The sequence below is a fragment of the Crotalus tigris genome, unplaced genomic scaffold, assembly GCF_016545835.1.
Source record: "Crotalus tigris isolate CLP2741 ecotype Arizona unplaced genomic scaffold, ASM1654583v1 scf7180000018301.7375997, whole genome shotgun sequence".
In the NCBI taxonomy this organism is placed as follows: domain Eukaryota; kingdom Metazoa; phylum Chordata; class Lepidosauria; order Squamata; family Viperidae; genus Crotalus; species Crotalus tigris.
In genome coordinates, this window is record NW_024096931.1 from 837,705 (window position 1) to 853,294 (window position 15,590).

Sequence of the window (15,590 nt, forward strand, 5' to 3'; positions counted from 1 at the left end):
AGGGATGGACTTGCACTTTTATTCCTATGTGCAACAGAGTTTTACTTGCAAAGCTGCTATCAGCGGTTGCTGAAGAAAAATCTAAAACTAGAAGATCCTACATTAACCGCTTAGAAATATTAACCAGTTTGGAGGAAAATAATGCAACAGTAATCTCTGTTTTTATTATTACTATCAAATTTATTCATCTTACCCTGAATGCGTAAGGTAAGTATGTGAAAAACAAAATACTAATTGGTCAATATAGGCTTGAAACAGAAGTCTTATCATTATTTATTATTTTTAAATGTATTTGTCACCCTTGTCATCGTGGGGTTACTGTGCAGCTTACAACAGTAAACCAGAAAAAAATGATAAAACAAAATGAAAGCACAACATCGTTGCTTTAAAAAGAACAGTGAAAGAAATGCAAGGAGAAAATCAAGAAAGTAGTTTGAAGCACAACTTTCCAAAGCTTTTTCAAGCATCGACAAGGCCAAACCAGAGATCCCAGGAAAAATCAGCCTTACTTTGCAACCTGGGTCCACTCTTCATACAGGGCATAGGTCATCAGTGGCTCTGGCAGCTCCCTCAGGTAGGACTTCAGGGCCCCTGAGCAAAAATAAGGAGGGAGAGTCAAAGCAAATCAGGCTGGGTGTTGCAGCTGGACATGCCTAGCCAGGCTGTAAGGGAATCCAAATAGCTGCTGCATCCACTTTTGGTCACCAGATTAAAAAAAAGAGGTTGAGACTTTAGAAGAGCAACTAAGATGATTAAAACGCATGAAGAATGGGTTGCAGGAACTGGGTATGGCTAGTCTAGAGAAAAGAAGGACTAGGGGAGACATGATAGTAGTCTTCCAGTATTTGAGAGGCTACTTATTTTCCAAAGCACCAGAATGCAAGACAAGAAACAATGGATGGAAACTGATCAAAGAGAGAAGCAACCTGGAATTAAGGAGAAATGTCTTAACAGTGAGGACAGCTTGCCTCCAGATGTTGTGGGTGCTTCATCACTGGGGGTTTTTAAGAAGAGGCTGGACAGTCACTTGTCTGAAGTGATATAGAGCAGGGGTGTCAAACTGCTGGCCTGTGGGCCGGTTTCATCATACTGGAGCCGTGCCCACCCCATTGCTGCCAATGGCGAAAAAGCTCTGATACGTTGCACAATGTCATGTGACGTCGCGAGTTTGACATGTCTGATATAGGGTTTCCTGCTTGAGCAGGGGGTTGGACTAGAAGACCTTGAAAGTCCCTTCCAGCTCTATTGAGTTTACAGCAAGATCATCAGTGCAGCTAGGAGGACCACCTGTTCCCCACCCAGAGGAGTTGAGGTGAAACCCCTTCCTTTAAACCCACATCAATGATTTAAAAAGCATGTTTAAAAATATTTTCCTATCATTTGCTCCTACTTTGATTTTTTAAATTGCAGAAAACTAAGTTTTAAATAGGTGGCACTTGGCTCAATGCAGTAAGAGTGAGTGGAATCTAGGAGTCCTAGTGGACAACCACTTAAGTAGGAACCAGCCATGTGCTGCAGCTGCTAAAAAAGCCAATGCAGTCCTTGGCTGCATCAACAGAGGGATAACATCAAGATCACATGAAGAGATAGTACCACCTTATATTGTACTGGTAAAACAACACTTGGTATATTGTGTCAGGTTTTGGTCCTCATATAAAAAACATGTTGAGACATTAGAAACAGTGCAGAGAAAGGCAACAAAGATGATTAGGTGACTGGAGGCTAAAACATATGAAAAACGGTTGCAGGAATGTCTACTATAACAAAGAGAAGGACTAGGAGTAACATGATAGCAGTGTTCCAATAGTTGAAGGGCTGTCACAGAGGAAATGGGGGGAGGGATTCAACCTATTTTCCAAAGCAACTGAAAGAAGGACAAGAAGTAACAGATGGAAACTTATCAAGGAGAGGTCCAACCTAGAATTAGGAAGAAATTTTCTAATAGTGAGAACAATTAACCAGTGGAACACCTTGCCTCCAGAAGTTGTGGGTACTCCATCACTGGAGGTTTTTAAGAAGAGATTTGACAGCCATTTGTCCAAAATGCTACGGGATCTCTTGCTTGAGCAGTGGGTTGGACTAGAAGACCTCCAAGGTCCCTTCCAATTCTGTTATTATTTTGTAAATGCCCCTTTTTTGTTAGCTGCCTTTCCACTGGGCAATTGAAGGCAGGTGCAGACATTTTAAATCAACTAAATATTTATATGGCTAAGAGGGATAAAATATGTCTACAGTGTATGTTTATATTTAATTATTTGCCTGGCAAAGTTACCTGTGGCCAATGCTGTTTTGGGATATTTTGAAAAAAATATAATCTGATAATATGAGCTATATTTGGACTCCTCTTCAACTGTAACAAGGAGGGAAACTGTCAGGGTGTTGACAAAATGGTGGCACTGATTGCACCACTTCCCTTTTTCAACCCCCCTGAAACTGAAATTGGAACTGACTTTTTCAACCCATCTCCAAGAACTGATTTGTACCATAGTAAGTCCTGCCACATAAAAACAACGTGGGGAGGACCTCAGTTGTGGCCAATTTTGAAACCAGCAAAGAAATATGGACCTCCACTGGTCTCTCTCCTCAGCTCTGCCCAGTCGATTCTGAGTCCCTCCAAGCCTGGGGCAGAGCTGCAAAGAAGAGGCGTTGTCTCTTCTTTTGGGAGCCACTTACCAGCCACGGCATGAGGATCTGAGTAAAACTCATCCAGGTGCGAGGAGGAGCAATCCAGCGCTGCTTTCAGCTTCTTTAGCTTGGAGGCTCCAGCAGCAATGCGGAATAAGCCCTGGGGAGGACAAGAAACACACCTTCCCTCAGTCAGGGTCTCTTTGCACTGGGATCTACACTGCTTAACTCCCCATTTCATGAAAAAGATCTCCCTTCCAAGATGGCGACGTTGCAAGACATCAGGGAAAGAAACCAGAGTCAGTTCGGCTGACCTCCTATGCCACTTGGGGACACGCTGAGCTGGGGCTGCTGAAGTCCTGATGGAATGGGACACCATTTCTTTGAGCAATCGGATATAGGAGGATCAGCTGGGAGAGGATTCTGTCTTCCTTAGGCCACTATGGCAAAAGACGGCTTGAAAATTCATCTCAGCTAAGTGACTCTTCCCTAATTTCTTCTTGGAATATTCTGTGAACAGAAGTCAGCTTGTGCTTCAAAACAGAAGCATGTTTTTTCCCAGAAAAAAATGGACAAATGGATGCTACAATTATGGCCACAAAGCTGACAGCTTTTCCCAAGTGAACTCTGACTCAACTCTGACATCCTACATGTCCCTTCTTGTCGCCATTTAAGTCCGTTCCCCTTAAAATCCTGATTGGCCAGCAGTTCCGGAACTTTCTAAAATCTGAGACGGAACGTGGGCTCCCTCTCACCCCACTGCCGCGAGAAGGCAGCCTTTGTGCTGTGGCTCCAGGGGTGCATTTATTCTTGCATCTCCTGGGGACAAGGCTGAAAGACACGTAATGCAGACAGAGGTGGGGACCCAGTTCCTAAATACCAAACCACAATGTTGAACCTGCAGCTTTCTGTTCCAACACCCGTTTTTGACAAGGCAAGTGGATGAGCCCGAAGGGGAAACAAAGAGGCCTAGATACGAAGCACAAGACAAAAGGGAAGTCTGAAAGACACACTGCTGCTTCTACAAAACACAGCAAAATAGCAATTTTGGAATAAATGGAAGTAAACTTCACTCCTTGCTACCCTCTTGCACGCGGGCCTTGATTAGCTCCTCAAACCCTCCAGGGGGCTCCACATCACCTTCAGCTTCTTCTTCCTGTGAGGGTGGGGGGAGGACAGGCAACTGGCATGGGGTATCAGAGAACCACCTATAGCTGCCATAGGACCAGTCTGGGCCAACAGTTTGCTACCAGAAGTGCAGTGAAGAAAGAAAGCTAAAATGACTCAAACAAGTGGAAAGATTCAGGCTGCTTCCAAATTACTTGGCCAGCACAATCAAGACAACCTCCATCAAACCCTCTTCAAGGGATTTCAGGAAATTTGGCAGCCAAGATGCCAGACTGGCCGTCTCAGACGAGCGGAAGGCAGCCTGTGGAGGTACAGAGACGTGGGAGCCCCGTGGCCAGGGAGAAACAGCACCCAACAGAAGGCTGTGAATTCAAGTCCCACCTTAAGCACGAAAGCCGGCTGGGTGATCTTAGGCCAGTCACTCTCTCTCAGCCCAGCCCACCTCACAGGGTTGTTGTAGGAAAAAAGGAGGAGGAAAGTGTGTTGGATATGTTTGCCACCTTGAGTTATTTGCAAAACAATAAAGGTGGGATGAAATAAATAGGGCACTGCTCCCACCAGACATGGCCCGTCTAGTATGTGCAAGAGAAGACCCCAGGGGTCTTCCAGCCCAGCAGCTAAACTTGCCCCACACAGGAAAAGAGAAGAGTCGTCCGTGTGGACCCCTCACCCACCTCCTCCTTCATGCCTGTTTCCAAAAGCATCATCACACAGGCCTCAATGGGGACGGCGATTTCTCGGCTGCTACGCTTGAGATGCTCCTCCAGGGGGGTCCCGAAAGCTGGTTTTTCAGTCCACTTGTCTAGTTAGAGAAGCAGAATTAAAAGTCAGCCACACAACTGGGAAACCACCATGCAGAAGAGCGGGGGGGGGGGGAGATCTGCAATATGATCATTAGGCTTCATACAAGAAGATCTGAGCCGTTTGATGGCAGAGCCCTTTAAATTTTGTCCCCAGGAAGAACCAGACACCAAGTTGGCAGCCTGGCAGGAATCCACCCAGACAGCGTCCCGCATAGGCTGAGGTGCCTGGACTGGCCAGGGCTCTCAGCTCACCCGGCCACCTTCGCCAAAGAGTTGACTGCTATGAGGGGCTGGGCTTTTCCAACAGAACTGCTTGGGTGAGTGCCAGAATGCCACCACCATGCTTAGAGAGCAAAGTCAATTGACAGATAATCAACCCAGGGAGATTTTTGCAGTTCTTCAGAAGCATCATTCAGACCCACGTAATACAGTTGCTAGAAAAACATGATTTGGGACCAGGAACAAAAACGAGGTAGTAATGTTGGCTGCAACAATGATTGAGGCATGCTGTCGATTATCAGGTAATTTAATTAAGCGGTAAGCTTTCCTCAGTTTTTCATGCTAGGCTTCCCAGTTCTTGAGGTCTTTGTGGCAAGGGATGCTAAAAGCAGGTTGGGTTGCCACAGGGGTGAGAACAGGGAGCTAAGGCAGGAAGATCCACCTCTCATCGAATTACCTGGCCAGAGGTGAGCCGTTCTTACAAGGAAAGGTGATTTCTTGGTGATCAGAGTTTCCTCCCATGGTGACTATTCTGTCCAATCAGGAACAACAATAGCAACTGGAGTTATATACCGCTCCACAGTGCTTTACTGCCCTCTCTGAGCGGTTTACAGAGTCAGCTTGTTGCCCCCAACAATCTGGGTCCTCATTTTACCGACCTCAGAAGGATGGAAGGCTGAGTCAACCTTGAGCCGGCCAGGATCGAACTCCTGGCAATTGGCAGAGTCAGCCTGCAATGCTCCATTCTAACCACTGCACCACCAGGGCTCCTAGAAAGCTGTTTGGCAGCCTTTTCCACTGCAATATTGTAATCCAACCACTGGCAATCCAGCCACCCCCAAGTCAGTCTCTCTCTCTCCCCCCCCCCTCCATCTGGACTGTTTTTGATTGTTTTGAGCTGCTGGAAGTTCCCAGAGTGCAATTTTCTTTTTTAAAAATATGTTTTTAATTGCACAGGCTACCCTGAGCTGCATGCTGATTGGGCAGGTATACATAGAGTGAGTAAATAAATAAATATCTTTTCTCAATTAAACAATCTGAAGAGTGGCCCACACAAATAATTTCACTTCTCTCCAGTCTGCTAAGTACATTTAACACCATTTCAGTTCTCTTCTATTCTAAACCAAGAGGTTAAGATAGAGGTGCCTGAGCAGACTGTTAGTTTTTCAGGAAGAACTTAGAAAGGAGACGTCTGAAAGCTCTCCCAGACATGTGTTGCTTCCACAAAGATGTTTGTCTTCAACCCCTGCAGACAAAAATGGCGAATCCTTGATGGCCCACCCTGAATCAGAGTTGGGAGGGGCCCCAGCGGCCATCTGGCTCCGTGCAGCACAGAATTAAGCCTCTCCAATAGGCTGCGATAGAACAGGCTGGGATGACTTCAGAGAAACTAGCCCCTGAAATTGTGCTTTCTGCGAGGCTGTGCTTATGTCACAACCTTCAGCACTGGTGCACAGAAAGGCCGAAATAATGGTGCTCTTCTAATGCTGCTGAACTACAAAGGCCAGCAGCCCCAACCGTGAAGTCAGAGGGTGGGAGTTGTTGCTTGGCAGTATCAAAGAGACCACAAAGTCCATCCCTGGAGGTCAGGATCTACCACTGTCTAGAGCAGTGTTTCCCAAACTTGACAATTTTAAGGCATGTGGACTTCAACTCCCAGAATTCCACAGCCAGCATTGCTGGCTGTGGAATTCTGGGAGTTGAAGTCCACATGCCTTAAAATTGTCAAGGTTGAGAAACACTGTTTTAGATAATTCTGGAAAAGCACAAAGCTGTCTAGAGCAGTGTTTCCCAAACTTGACAATTTTAAGGCATGTGGACTTCAACTCCCAGAATTCCACAGCCAGCATTGCTGGCTGTGGAATTCTGAGAGTTGAAGTCCACATGCCTTAAAATTGTCAAGTTTGGGAAACACTGGTCTAGAGTAACTTCCCTCCCTCATTACGCTGCCTCTCCTAATGAATTTATGAAACCTATGGCCTTCATCAATGCAGTGGCTTGTAAAGGAGTATTTCGTTTTTTAGGGTTTAGAATATTAGCAGAAAACATGTCATTTCAGGGCTAATTAGCCACAGCCAGGACTAATTTACCTTGATAAACTAAATACTACTGTATATATTTTACTTGATTTTTAGATGATTTCATATTTTTGCCATTTTTATTGCTGATAACTGCCTTTAGTATATTTTACATGATTATAAAGTTGCTTCTCAGAGTGAGATGGGTGGTATATAAATTTAATAAACAAACAAATAAAGCAGGTAGAAAAACCATTCAGCCTTCTTAGGACAATCTAGCTCAGCTAACCAGCTATTTACTGGGATACTTGTGGGATTCCTCCATCTTTGAAAGGTCTTTTCAAGGTCAAATAGCCCCTCCTCTTCTTTCCTGCAGGATCCGCTAAATCAGTGGTTCTCAACCTGTGGGTCGGGACCCCATTTGGGGTCGATCGACCATTTCACGGGGGTCGCCAAACAACGCAGTCCACCATTTTTTTCCCCCTTTTCCTTAGCTTTGCTACTCCCTTTTCTTCTATTGGCTTTTGAAAGCCAATAGAATAGACTCTCTTGAATAGAGTCTAATTCTATTGGCTTTCCAAAGCCAATAGGAATTGTCCAGGCTGTCTCTGCCCTGCTGAGCCCGCCAAAAGTCCCAGTCTGCAAACGGTGCTGCACCAGTTGAGTAGTCCTCGACTTACGACCGGTTGGGGGGTCGCAGCATTAAAAAGGTTGAGAACCACTGCACTAAATTGTTCTGGAGGCTGGTCTTTGGGAGGATTCAATGGCACCTCCTTCCCGGCAGCCACGTTTGAGAAGGCTATTTTGCACGCACAATATTTAAGGACAGGGCACCACCATAAAAAGTTTTGCAAGCCGGAGGCTACGCTCCGACATCTCTGGGAAGAGGTGCTGATCAGAGCAGACTTCGCCAAGAACTTCATATATTCCCCAATAAGGTGGCTGAGGAAAAGCGCCAGGTACCAGGGGAGAGACCAAGGCTCCACAACTGGCCAAGGAGTGAGCTGTCATGCCTCACCTGTCCAAGGAATGGCAATGCTCTGGAGGAGCTTCAGACGAGTTCCTAGGGGTTTGTTAGTGGGTTAAAAGGGAACTGGGAGAGTTTCAGGGATGCAACTGCAAAAGGGAGAGGATAATTTTGGAAGATGTACCATTAAGAAAACTCCCGTGTTTTCATTCAAGAAGGACAGCATGCGGAAAGGGGGCGAAGTAAACTGGAGGAGGAGGAGGAGGAGGAGGAAGAGTGCAGAAATGGCACAGGCAAAGCAGGAGGCAGAGCATGGAGTTACTTTACCTTGATGGGCCTGGATTTCGGGGAGCACCTTTTCTAAGACTGCTAATGCTTTTCTATGGTAATCTGCTTGGGCTTCTAATAACTGAGAACAAAACCCATATTTTAAAACAAAAGTTAGCACTGAATGAACAGAACAGCACACAGACAGAAGGATTAAGCTGGTAAAATGTATGTCCAAGAACAAGGTATGCTATCTGGGGGGGGGGGCAGTTACTCACCGAGATAAAGTGTCTTGCATAGTCCCCTTCTTTGGAAATGAAGTTATACATATCTGCGGCAAGTTGGTCCTGGAGATTTTGGGAAGGGGTGTAGAAAAAAGAAGATGCAAGTTAGTATCACAAGACACTGCCTCACCCAGCAGCCCTCTGGAATAGGCACAGCAATCTGGCAGAGTAAATTAAACAAGCAGACAGATCCTGAACCTCCAGCATAATGAAGTTAGGACACGAAAAGGGAGACAAATGCATAATCTCATTGGATCCTCTGTATTCTTTATGAAAATGACCATATCCTGCATAAGGTCCAAGAATCCTTACTTAAACTTCCCTTTCAGAAAAAAGAAACAAATTCTATATCTTGCATCATTATCTCATGCGCCTATTTTAAATGAATATAATCACAGTCCATTACCTACAATACAATGCAGGAAAACTTATTCAATATTGGCTTCAAACTTTCTACCATTTTTACACGATCCAAATAATTTGTGCAAGAAGTATAAACAAAGCTATACACTATACTTTATTAAAAAAATCAGATAAAAGTAAGCATGCAGTCATGCTTAAATGTGAATGAACCCTGTTGAATTTTCAATATTTCTGCAGAAATGTAATATAAAACAGGTGGACTTCCTTGCACAGATTTTTCCACAACATTTGTGTAGGATTGTGGTCGAGATCTTGACTTAGCCCTTCCAAAACATTGACTTTCTTCTGCTTTAAACAATTCTTTGGTCATACCAATTGCTTGCTGCATGATCCACCTTCTCTTCAGCTTCAAACCACAGTTCTCTTTTTCATCTAGAATTTGGTGATGCAATTCAGGATTCAGAGTTCTATCAATGATGAAGGTCATCCTGGTCCAGATGCAGCAAAGCAGAACCAAACCCTGATGCTGCCACCAGTTGGGATAAGGTTCTTGGAAGTTTTGCCTTTCAACAAATATTTTTCATTCAAAAATGTATATTTGGGTCTCAGCTATCTACAGAACACTCTTCCAATAGCCTTCTAGCTTATCCTTTTGGAGAGGCATGTCTTTCTCCTTGCAACCTTGACATGCACACCACTGTTATTCAGCATTCTGCTAACGATGGTGTCATAAACACTGACATTCACCGGTTCAAGAGATGCCTTGCCTCATTTTACCAACCTCGAAAGGGTGGAAGGCTGAGTCAAAAGGGCTACTGGGATTTTTATTTATTGGCATTTCATTCTTTCCCGACTGCCCATCTCTCCTCAAGGGGGGGGGGCTCTGAGCACTATAACTTAGCTGGATTGAAAAGTTGGTTCCTATTAGTTCTAGATTTCTCAACTTTAGCAACTTTAAGATGTATGGACTTCAACTCCCAGAATTCTTTAAGATTCTTTATTCTTAGAACAAATAATTTATTAATTCTTTAAGATGTATGTGGACTTTTAGGAATTGAAGTCTACACATTTTGAAATTGCTGAGATTGAGGAACATCGTTCTAGAGCAGGGGTTCTCAACCTTGGCAACTTTAAGACTTGTGGACTTCAACTCCCAGAATTCCTCAGCCAGCAAAGCTGGCTAAGGAATTCTGGGAGTTGAAGTCCACAAGTCTTAAAATTGCCAAGGTTGTGAACCCCTGTTCTAGAGACTGCATACAGGAGACCAAGAACAGTTATCATCAATTTGAAGTAAGTTTCCTAGGAAGCCAAGGCTGATGTTAGTAAGATAAGGAACCTCTCCCTCTGACCTGAATGAAATTCACCTGTTAGACTGCTGTGAGAGGCATAAAAGATATTAATAAATAAGTTCCAGATGAAAAATCCTGTTTGCCCTGAAAACCAAGAGATGTTGTCACTAGGGATTGCCAAAGGTGCTTTTTCCCAAAGGCAACTGAACTTTCTTGGTTTTTTTCCCCTTTGAAAATGTTTCTCTTCTCATCCAAGAAGCTTCTTCATTTCTAACTTTCATTTCCTTTAAACGTTTTCAAAGGGGAAAAAACCCTCAAGAAAGTCCAGTTGCTTTTTGGAAAAAGACTGACTGAGAATCTCCATTTTGCTAGGAGGGGAAATGTAAAACTTCTCCAAACATTCATCAATTCTCCATCAGAGACTGGAGCAAGAATTCCCAAAAGAACACACCTTGCATTGCTCTACTTTATTTCCCGCTTCATCCATCTCCTCCTTAAGGGAATCTATTTTAGATGGGAGCCCTTGGAAGTTAGTAGCTGAGGTTTTGTGGGCTTGGTTCCACCTGTATAAAAGAAAGCAAACATCCAGAAAGAATTCCAGGAGAGAAAACACTCATGAAGGATTAATGGTCTTCCTAACCACGGTGCCCAAATCCTGTTCTTCCATAATGAATCTTTGTTTTCCACGCAGAGGCATATTTTGCAGAACAGGATCTTCAAATGAAACTATTTATGAAAAGGCAAGCAGGAAGTGAAGAAATAGAGTTTATGAGCTGAATATCTCCTTGAGACAGAACTTAAAGGGAGGATGTCTGGTCTGTAACTCTAACTAAATAAACATGTCACGCCAACTGCATGCCAAATAGATATGGGACCTAGAAAGCCACACTCTTCCTGGTGTACATGGACTCCTATTCAAAGCACGACAACATAACTGAAAGTAGAGGATCCATTCTATTGCCCTCAGGCACAGAGATGGTGTGGCTGATGAGTGAGGGCTTGTGGGAACTGGAATACATTTGGGGGCCCGTAGGTTCTTCTCCACTTGGCTACTTGAGCAGAAAGCTGTCTTATGTGTCAGATTACTACGTTATGGGAGAGTTGATGCTGTCCTAGGGAACAACATTGGTTATATTTGTATCAAATCAATCCCACTGGCATCTTTTACTCATTGCACAAGCACGCCTACAGTACATCGACTTTGGATGGGAGCTGATAATCCCCTGGGCAGCTGAGCCAAGTGAGGAAACAAGGCAGACTCTCTCACCTCCAAAGGGTGAGTGGAGGGCAATGTCTGGAAGGCTGGATATGGCCTGAAAATCAACTACGATACCGATAAAGGAGAATATTTGTAGCTCAGGGTTGAAACGAGGGGTCCTTGGTGTTCTCTGAGCTTGGTTGCTTTCTTGCAGATGTTTCATTACCGAAATTAGGTGCCGCGATGATGTTATCTAGTTTGGGTAATGAAACGTCTGCAAAAGAACGACCAAGCTCAGAGAGCACTGTGGACCCTTCAGATCAACTATGGAGCAGGTACATAGGAGGGGGGGTGTGATACTTCCTGAGCATAAAAAGGAGCAGGAGAGTTGTACTTTACCGAGCTCTTGCAGAATCCCAGTCTAGGACCAGCTTAGCAAGCTGCTTCCTCTGTTTCTGAATATTGGGGATTTCCATCTGCAAGCAGAGACAACAGGAAACTGACATTTGACACTAACTATACAACCATTATATTTATCTAAAACCCACTGAACGTTGCTGCTTTTATTACTCTTCCTGGTATAAGAGGTAAGCCTAGGTTAGGATCGATGGGGGCAGCTGGAGCAGCTTACCTCGGTGAGTTGATTCAGTGGGTCCAAAACATCCTTTTCAACCTGCATCTCATGGTGAGAGAGTTCCATTGCAAGTTTATTCTCCGCTTCTCCACAAGTCTCCAGCATTTTCCTACAAGCAAAGAAAAACATTACCGGCTTCATCCGATTTGCTCAAAGGAGTGGAAGGAGCCATTCCCCCAGCAAAATATAGCACATTGGCTTGCTACAGTTCTCCAAACATTTCTCAACAGGCTCAGGAAGGTGTGAATGGATGGGAGAGCCTCTATTCTCACAGGTGCCTGTGGAAAAACAAGATTCTAAGAGATGGTTCAAGGGACCATCCAGACTGTGCTAACCAAGCTGTCTCTCTCTGGCTGGAATCATCACATGGGAATAGCTGTAGAGGTACAAAAGATTAAGCCGTTTCTGCCCCTCTGTGTTTCAAAAGTGTGCAAATATGGTCTGCTGCATATACAGGCAGTCCTTAACTTGCAACAGTTCATTTAGTGATCATTCAAAGTTACAGAGAGGGGGGGGGCAAGTGCCTCTTTCTCTCTCTCTGTCTCTCTCTCTCTCTGCAAATGGCAGAGGAGGCTGGGAGCCGCAGGTTGCTGACCTGTGCTCTAGTCATTTTGCTAATCCCCACATGGAAACGGCTTCTTCCTCTAAGAATCCATGACTGTAATTCTTCAGCAATTCATAATTTTCTAAGAAACTGTGTTTAGTGAGGTGAGAGCTTACATGGCAGAAAGGGGAAAGTGAGGCTGGCTCTCAATTTGCGAAGAAGGCAAGGACGACGGGCAGATCCAGAAAGGAGGTTCAGCTCTTACCCCAGTAGTGTTTCCTCGCTGAGCTGCTGGGAACCTTCCTGCATGTTCTGAGCAAACGCCGTGAGGGGAAGCTTCTTCTGCAAAGGAAAAGAAGGACAGTTCGTAGCAAGGTAATATCCCAAGCCTCCTAACCGCCTGGAGGAAACACGGCACCTGCCAGCTCACGCGTACAACCATTCAGCCTGCAGGAAAAATCAGGGGACAATCGCAGGAAGGAGGAAAGCAAGCTCAGGTCTGAGGGTTGGACAGAGACTTTGAGACACGTCAGCTCGAGAAAGATAGGTAGGACAGTCAACGTGGGGCATGTACAGGACACACACTGGTGAAGCCTTGGGATGCCCTGCAAATGAAAGCAGGCCTGATGGGCTCTCGATGCTGCTCTGTGAATCTGAAATGAGGGACCAGAACCGCTTTCTGGTGAGAAGGAAGCAGCTCTGGGGAGGAGAGGTTGTGTTGGGTCACCTCGCATGAAGCTGGGATCTGAACCCATGCAAAGCAACTGGAAAATGGTGGAGACTTTCTTCGCAGGGGTTTCTTTCTCTGTCCTTTATTTTTGGCTTAGCATTTTGTGATTGCCTCTTCTTTCTTGCATGTTAGAGCAATACAAAGAAGTAAATAAAAAAAAAAGAACACCAAAGACGATCCTGCCATCTTGGGGGAAGAGAGGAAACACGGACGCACGGCAAGAGGCTTGAGAGGGGAAAATTACAGGCAAGGGCTACTCACGTGTCTCTTTTCAGCCTCGGTTCCATACTGTCCTTGCAAACACATCACGAGCCGCTTACAGGAATTGTGGCAAACAGACCTCACGTTGTCAAGACGTCGCTCGATCTAGTCAGAGAGCAAACAGGACAGGATAAAGGCATGTCGTTAAGTGAGCAATCGTTAGTCTAGGACAGGGGGGTCAAACTCGCAACGTCACGTGGGCGCGGTTTTGGCATGACGCATCCTGCCTGTGGGCCGGACGTTTGACACCCCTGGTTTAGGACTATCTGTACACCCAAATGTAACTATTCTTTTACCTATCCTTTCAGTCTTCTCCCTTTCATCCCCCCAGCTATGTGCTACATAATACTCCCTCCTCAGCTCTATGTACCATGCGCAGGGTGTTCCATACCTGATTACATGCTCACATTTTTATTTAGAACTTTAAAATACCATTGGATTCTTTGTGGATTTACTGGCAATCTGGTGAGAGCCATTTTGGTGTAGGTGCTAGCCTGGAAATCAGGAGGAAGTGAGCTCCAGGCCTTCTTTCTTAGGCATGAAAGCCGGCTGGGTGACTTTGGGTCACTCACTGTCTCACAGAGTCGTTGTTGGGAGAAAAATAGGAGCAGGAGTTGAATAAAGTATATTAAAGGGGCAGGCTATCATAATATACTAAGCCAATATGAGTAGTCGTTAACTTACAGCTACAATTGAGCCCAACATTTCTGTTGCTAAGCAAGACAGTTGTTAAATGAATTTTGCCCCATTTTTACGACCTTTCTTGCCAGAGTTGTTAAGTGAATCACAGCGGTTGTTAAGTCAAGATACAGCAACGGTCATAAATATGAGTCGGTTACCAAGTATCTAAATTTTAATCATGTGACCCTGGGGATGCTGCAACAGTCATAACTCACTTTTTTCAGTGTCACTGTAATTTCGAACAGTCGAATGGTTGTTGAGGACTTACCTGTACACTATATTAATAATATACTACATTGACATGTTACAACATCCTAAGTTATTGGGGAGAGCTTGATGCATATGAAGACCAACAGCAGCCAAAGTGGCAGCTGTGACTTCATACTATTGTGAACAGATGATGATGATGAAGATAATATTAATAACAGAATCTCTGAAGGACCGTGAAGAAGATGCAGTGAAGCTACTATGCCATGAAGGGTCACTGAGTACTGGAGAGACCAAACCGGCCTATAAGAAAGAGCAAAGGAAGAGTCGGAAAAGGGCATGGCAAAGCAACGTATTACAGGGACAGTGCATTAAAAAAAGCAGGCAAAGGCAAGAACCGGCAATGAGCAGGAAAGTTGAAGAAAGAGACAGACTAATTCCAGTTGCACAAGGCCAAGCCTTATGAACAAATGCATACAAAGCCAGAACTGAGGCGACAGCAATAAACAGCAAATGTTGCTTCTGCAAAGAAGCTGAAGGATCGGTGGTCTATTTTGTTAGCTGCTACAAGAAGATCTCACAGACTGACTACAAACAACAGCATGGCAACAGTGAAGTATTGGAAGATCTGCAAGAAATACCATTTGCTTGCCAGCAAGAACTAGCGGGACCAACAAATAGGCAAAGTAATAGAAAATGAAGAAGCTAAAGTGCTCTGGTCTTGGGTGCAATCCCCAAACATCTGGAGTCAATTGCAAAAGGCAGCTTATAACTTTACTAAGAACAGCTTATATCCTGTGACAATACACCATCAAACAACATCTGCCTATTCCAGGACCTTAGAAAGGACTTGATAGGTTCTTAAAAATGCCAAATCCAGTCTAAACATTGACTGACTGTGTGACAGTTATAATAAAATATTATATAATTATAATATAATAATATTGCAATAATTTTAGCACAGAGGTATCAATGGAATTTGGTTTAAGAAATGTGCTACGATAGCTATAAATTGGATGAATGAACTGAAATGCTGAATTCCATCAGAATGAAGCCTACAAGTATCTGGGCATTTTATGTGGGATAACATCAAATATGGACAAGTTTAGTAAAGAATACAACTCCAAAGAGTAAGAAAAGTGCTAAAGACAAAATTGATGGTGGAAGCATCATCAAAGTTAACAATACCTGAGCCAGACCTGCAATACGATACATTGCTGGAGTTATTAACTGGACACAAGCTGAGCTGGACAGGTTGGGCCAAAAAACAGAAAGCTGGAGACTATTCATTATGCATTACATCCCTGCAGTGATACTGATAGATTAATACCTGCCCTGCAGAAATTGAGGCAGAGGTTTACTTCAAATCAAA

The 15,590-nt window shown here is 44.3% G+C and overlaps 1 protein-coding gene across 5 annotated transcripts in view; it reads right to left on the minus strand.

The window, feature by feature from the left end:
• Positions 1 to 15,590, minus strand: part of ARHGAP17 (Rho GTPase activating protein 17) — a 77,264-nt gene that overhangs the window by 18,356 nt on the left and 43,318 nt on the right. For all 5 annotated transcript variants that reach the window (XM_039349675.1, XM_039349673.1, XM_039349676.1 and 2 more), the window contains exons 3-12: positions 13,331 to 13,435; positions 12,605 to 12,681; positions 11,793 to 11,904; positions 11,561 to 11,637; positions 10,415 to 10,526; positions 8,306 to 8,374; positions 8,088 to 8,169; positions 4,428 to 4,555; positions 2,674 to 2,785; positions 510 to 591 (exon numbers count right to left, since the gene is read on the minus strand). In XM_039349675.1, coding sequence (XP_039205609.1) covers positions 510 to 591; positions 2,674 to 2,785; positions 4,428 to 4,555; positions 8,088 to 8,169; positions 8,306 to 8,374; positions 10,415 to 10,526; positions 11,561 to 11,637; positions 11,793 to 11,904; positions 12,605 to 12,681; positions 13,331 to 13,375 — 896 coding nt within the window. In that variant the 5' untranslated portion in view covers positions 13,376 to 13,435. The remainder of the gene's footprint in view (positions 1 to 509; positions 592 to 2,673; positions 2,786 to 4,427; positions 4,556 to 8,087; positions 8,170 to 8,305; positions 8,375 to 10,414; positions 10,527 to 11,560; positions 11,638 to 11,792; positions 11,905 to 12,604; positions 12,682 to 13,330; positions 13,436 to 15,590) is intronic.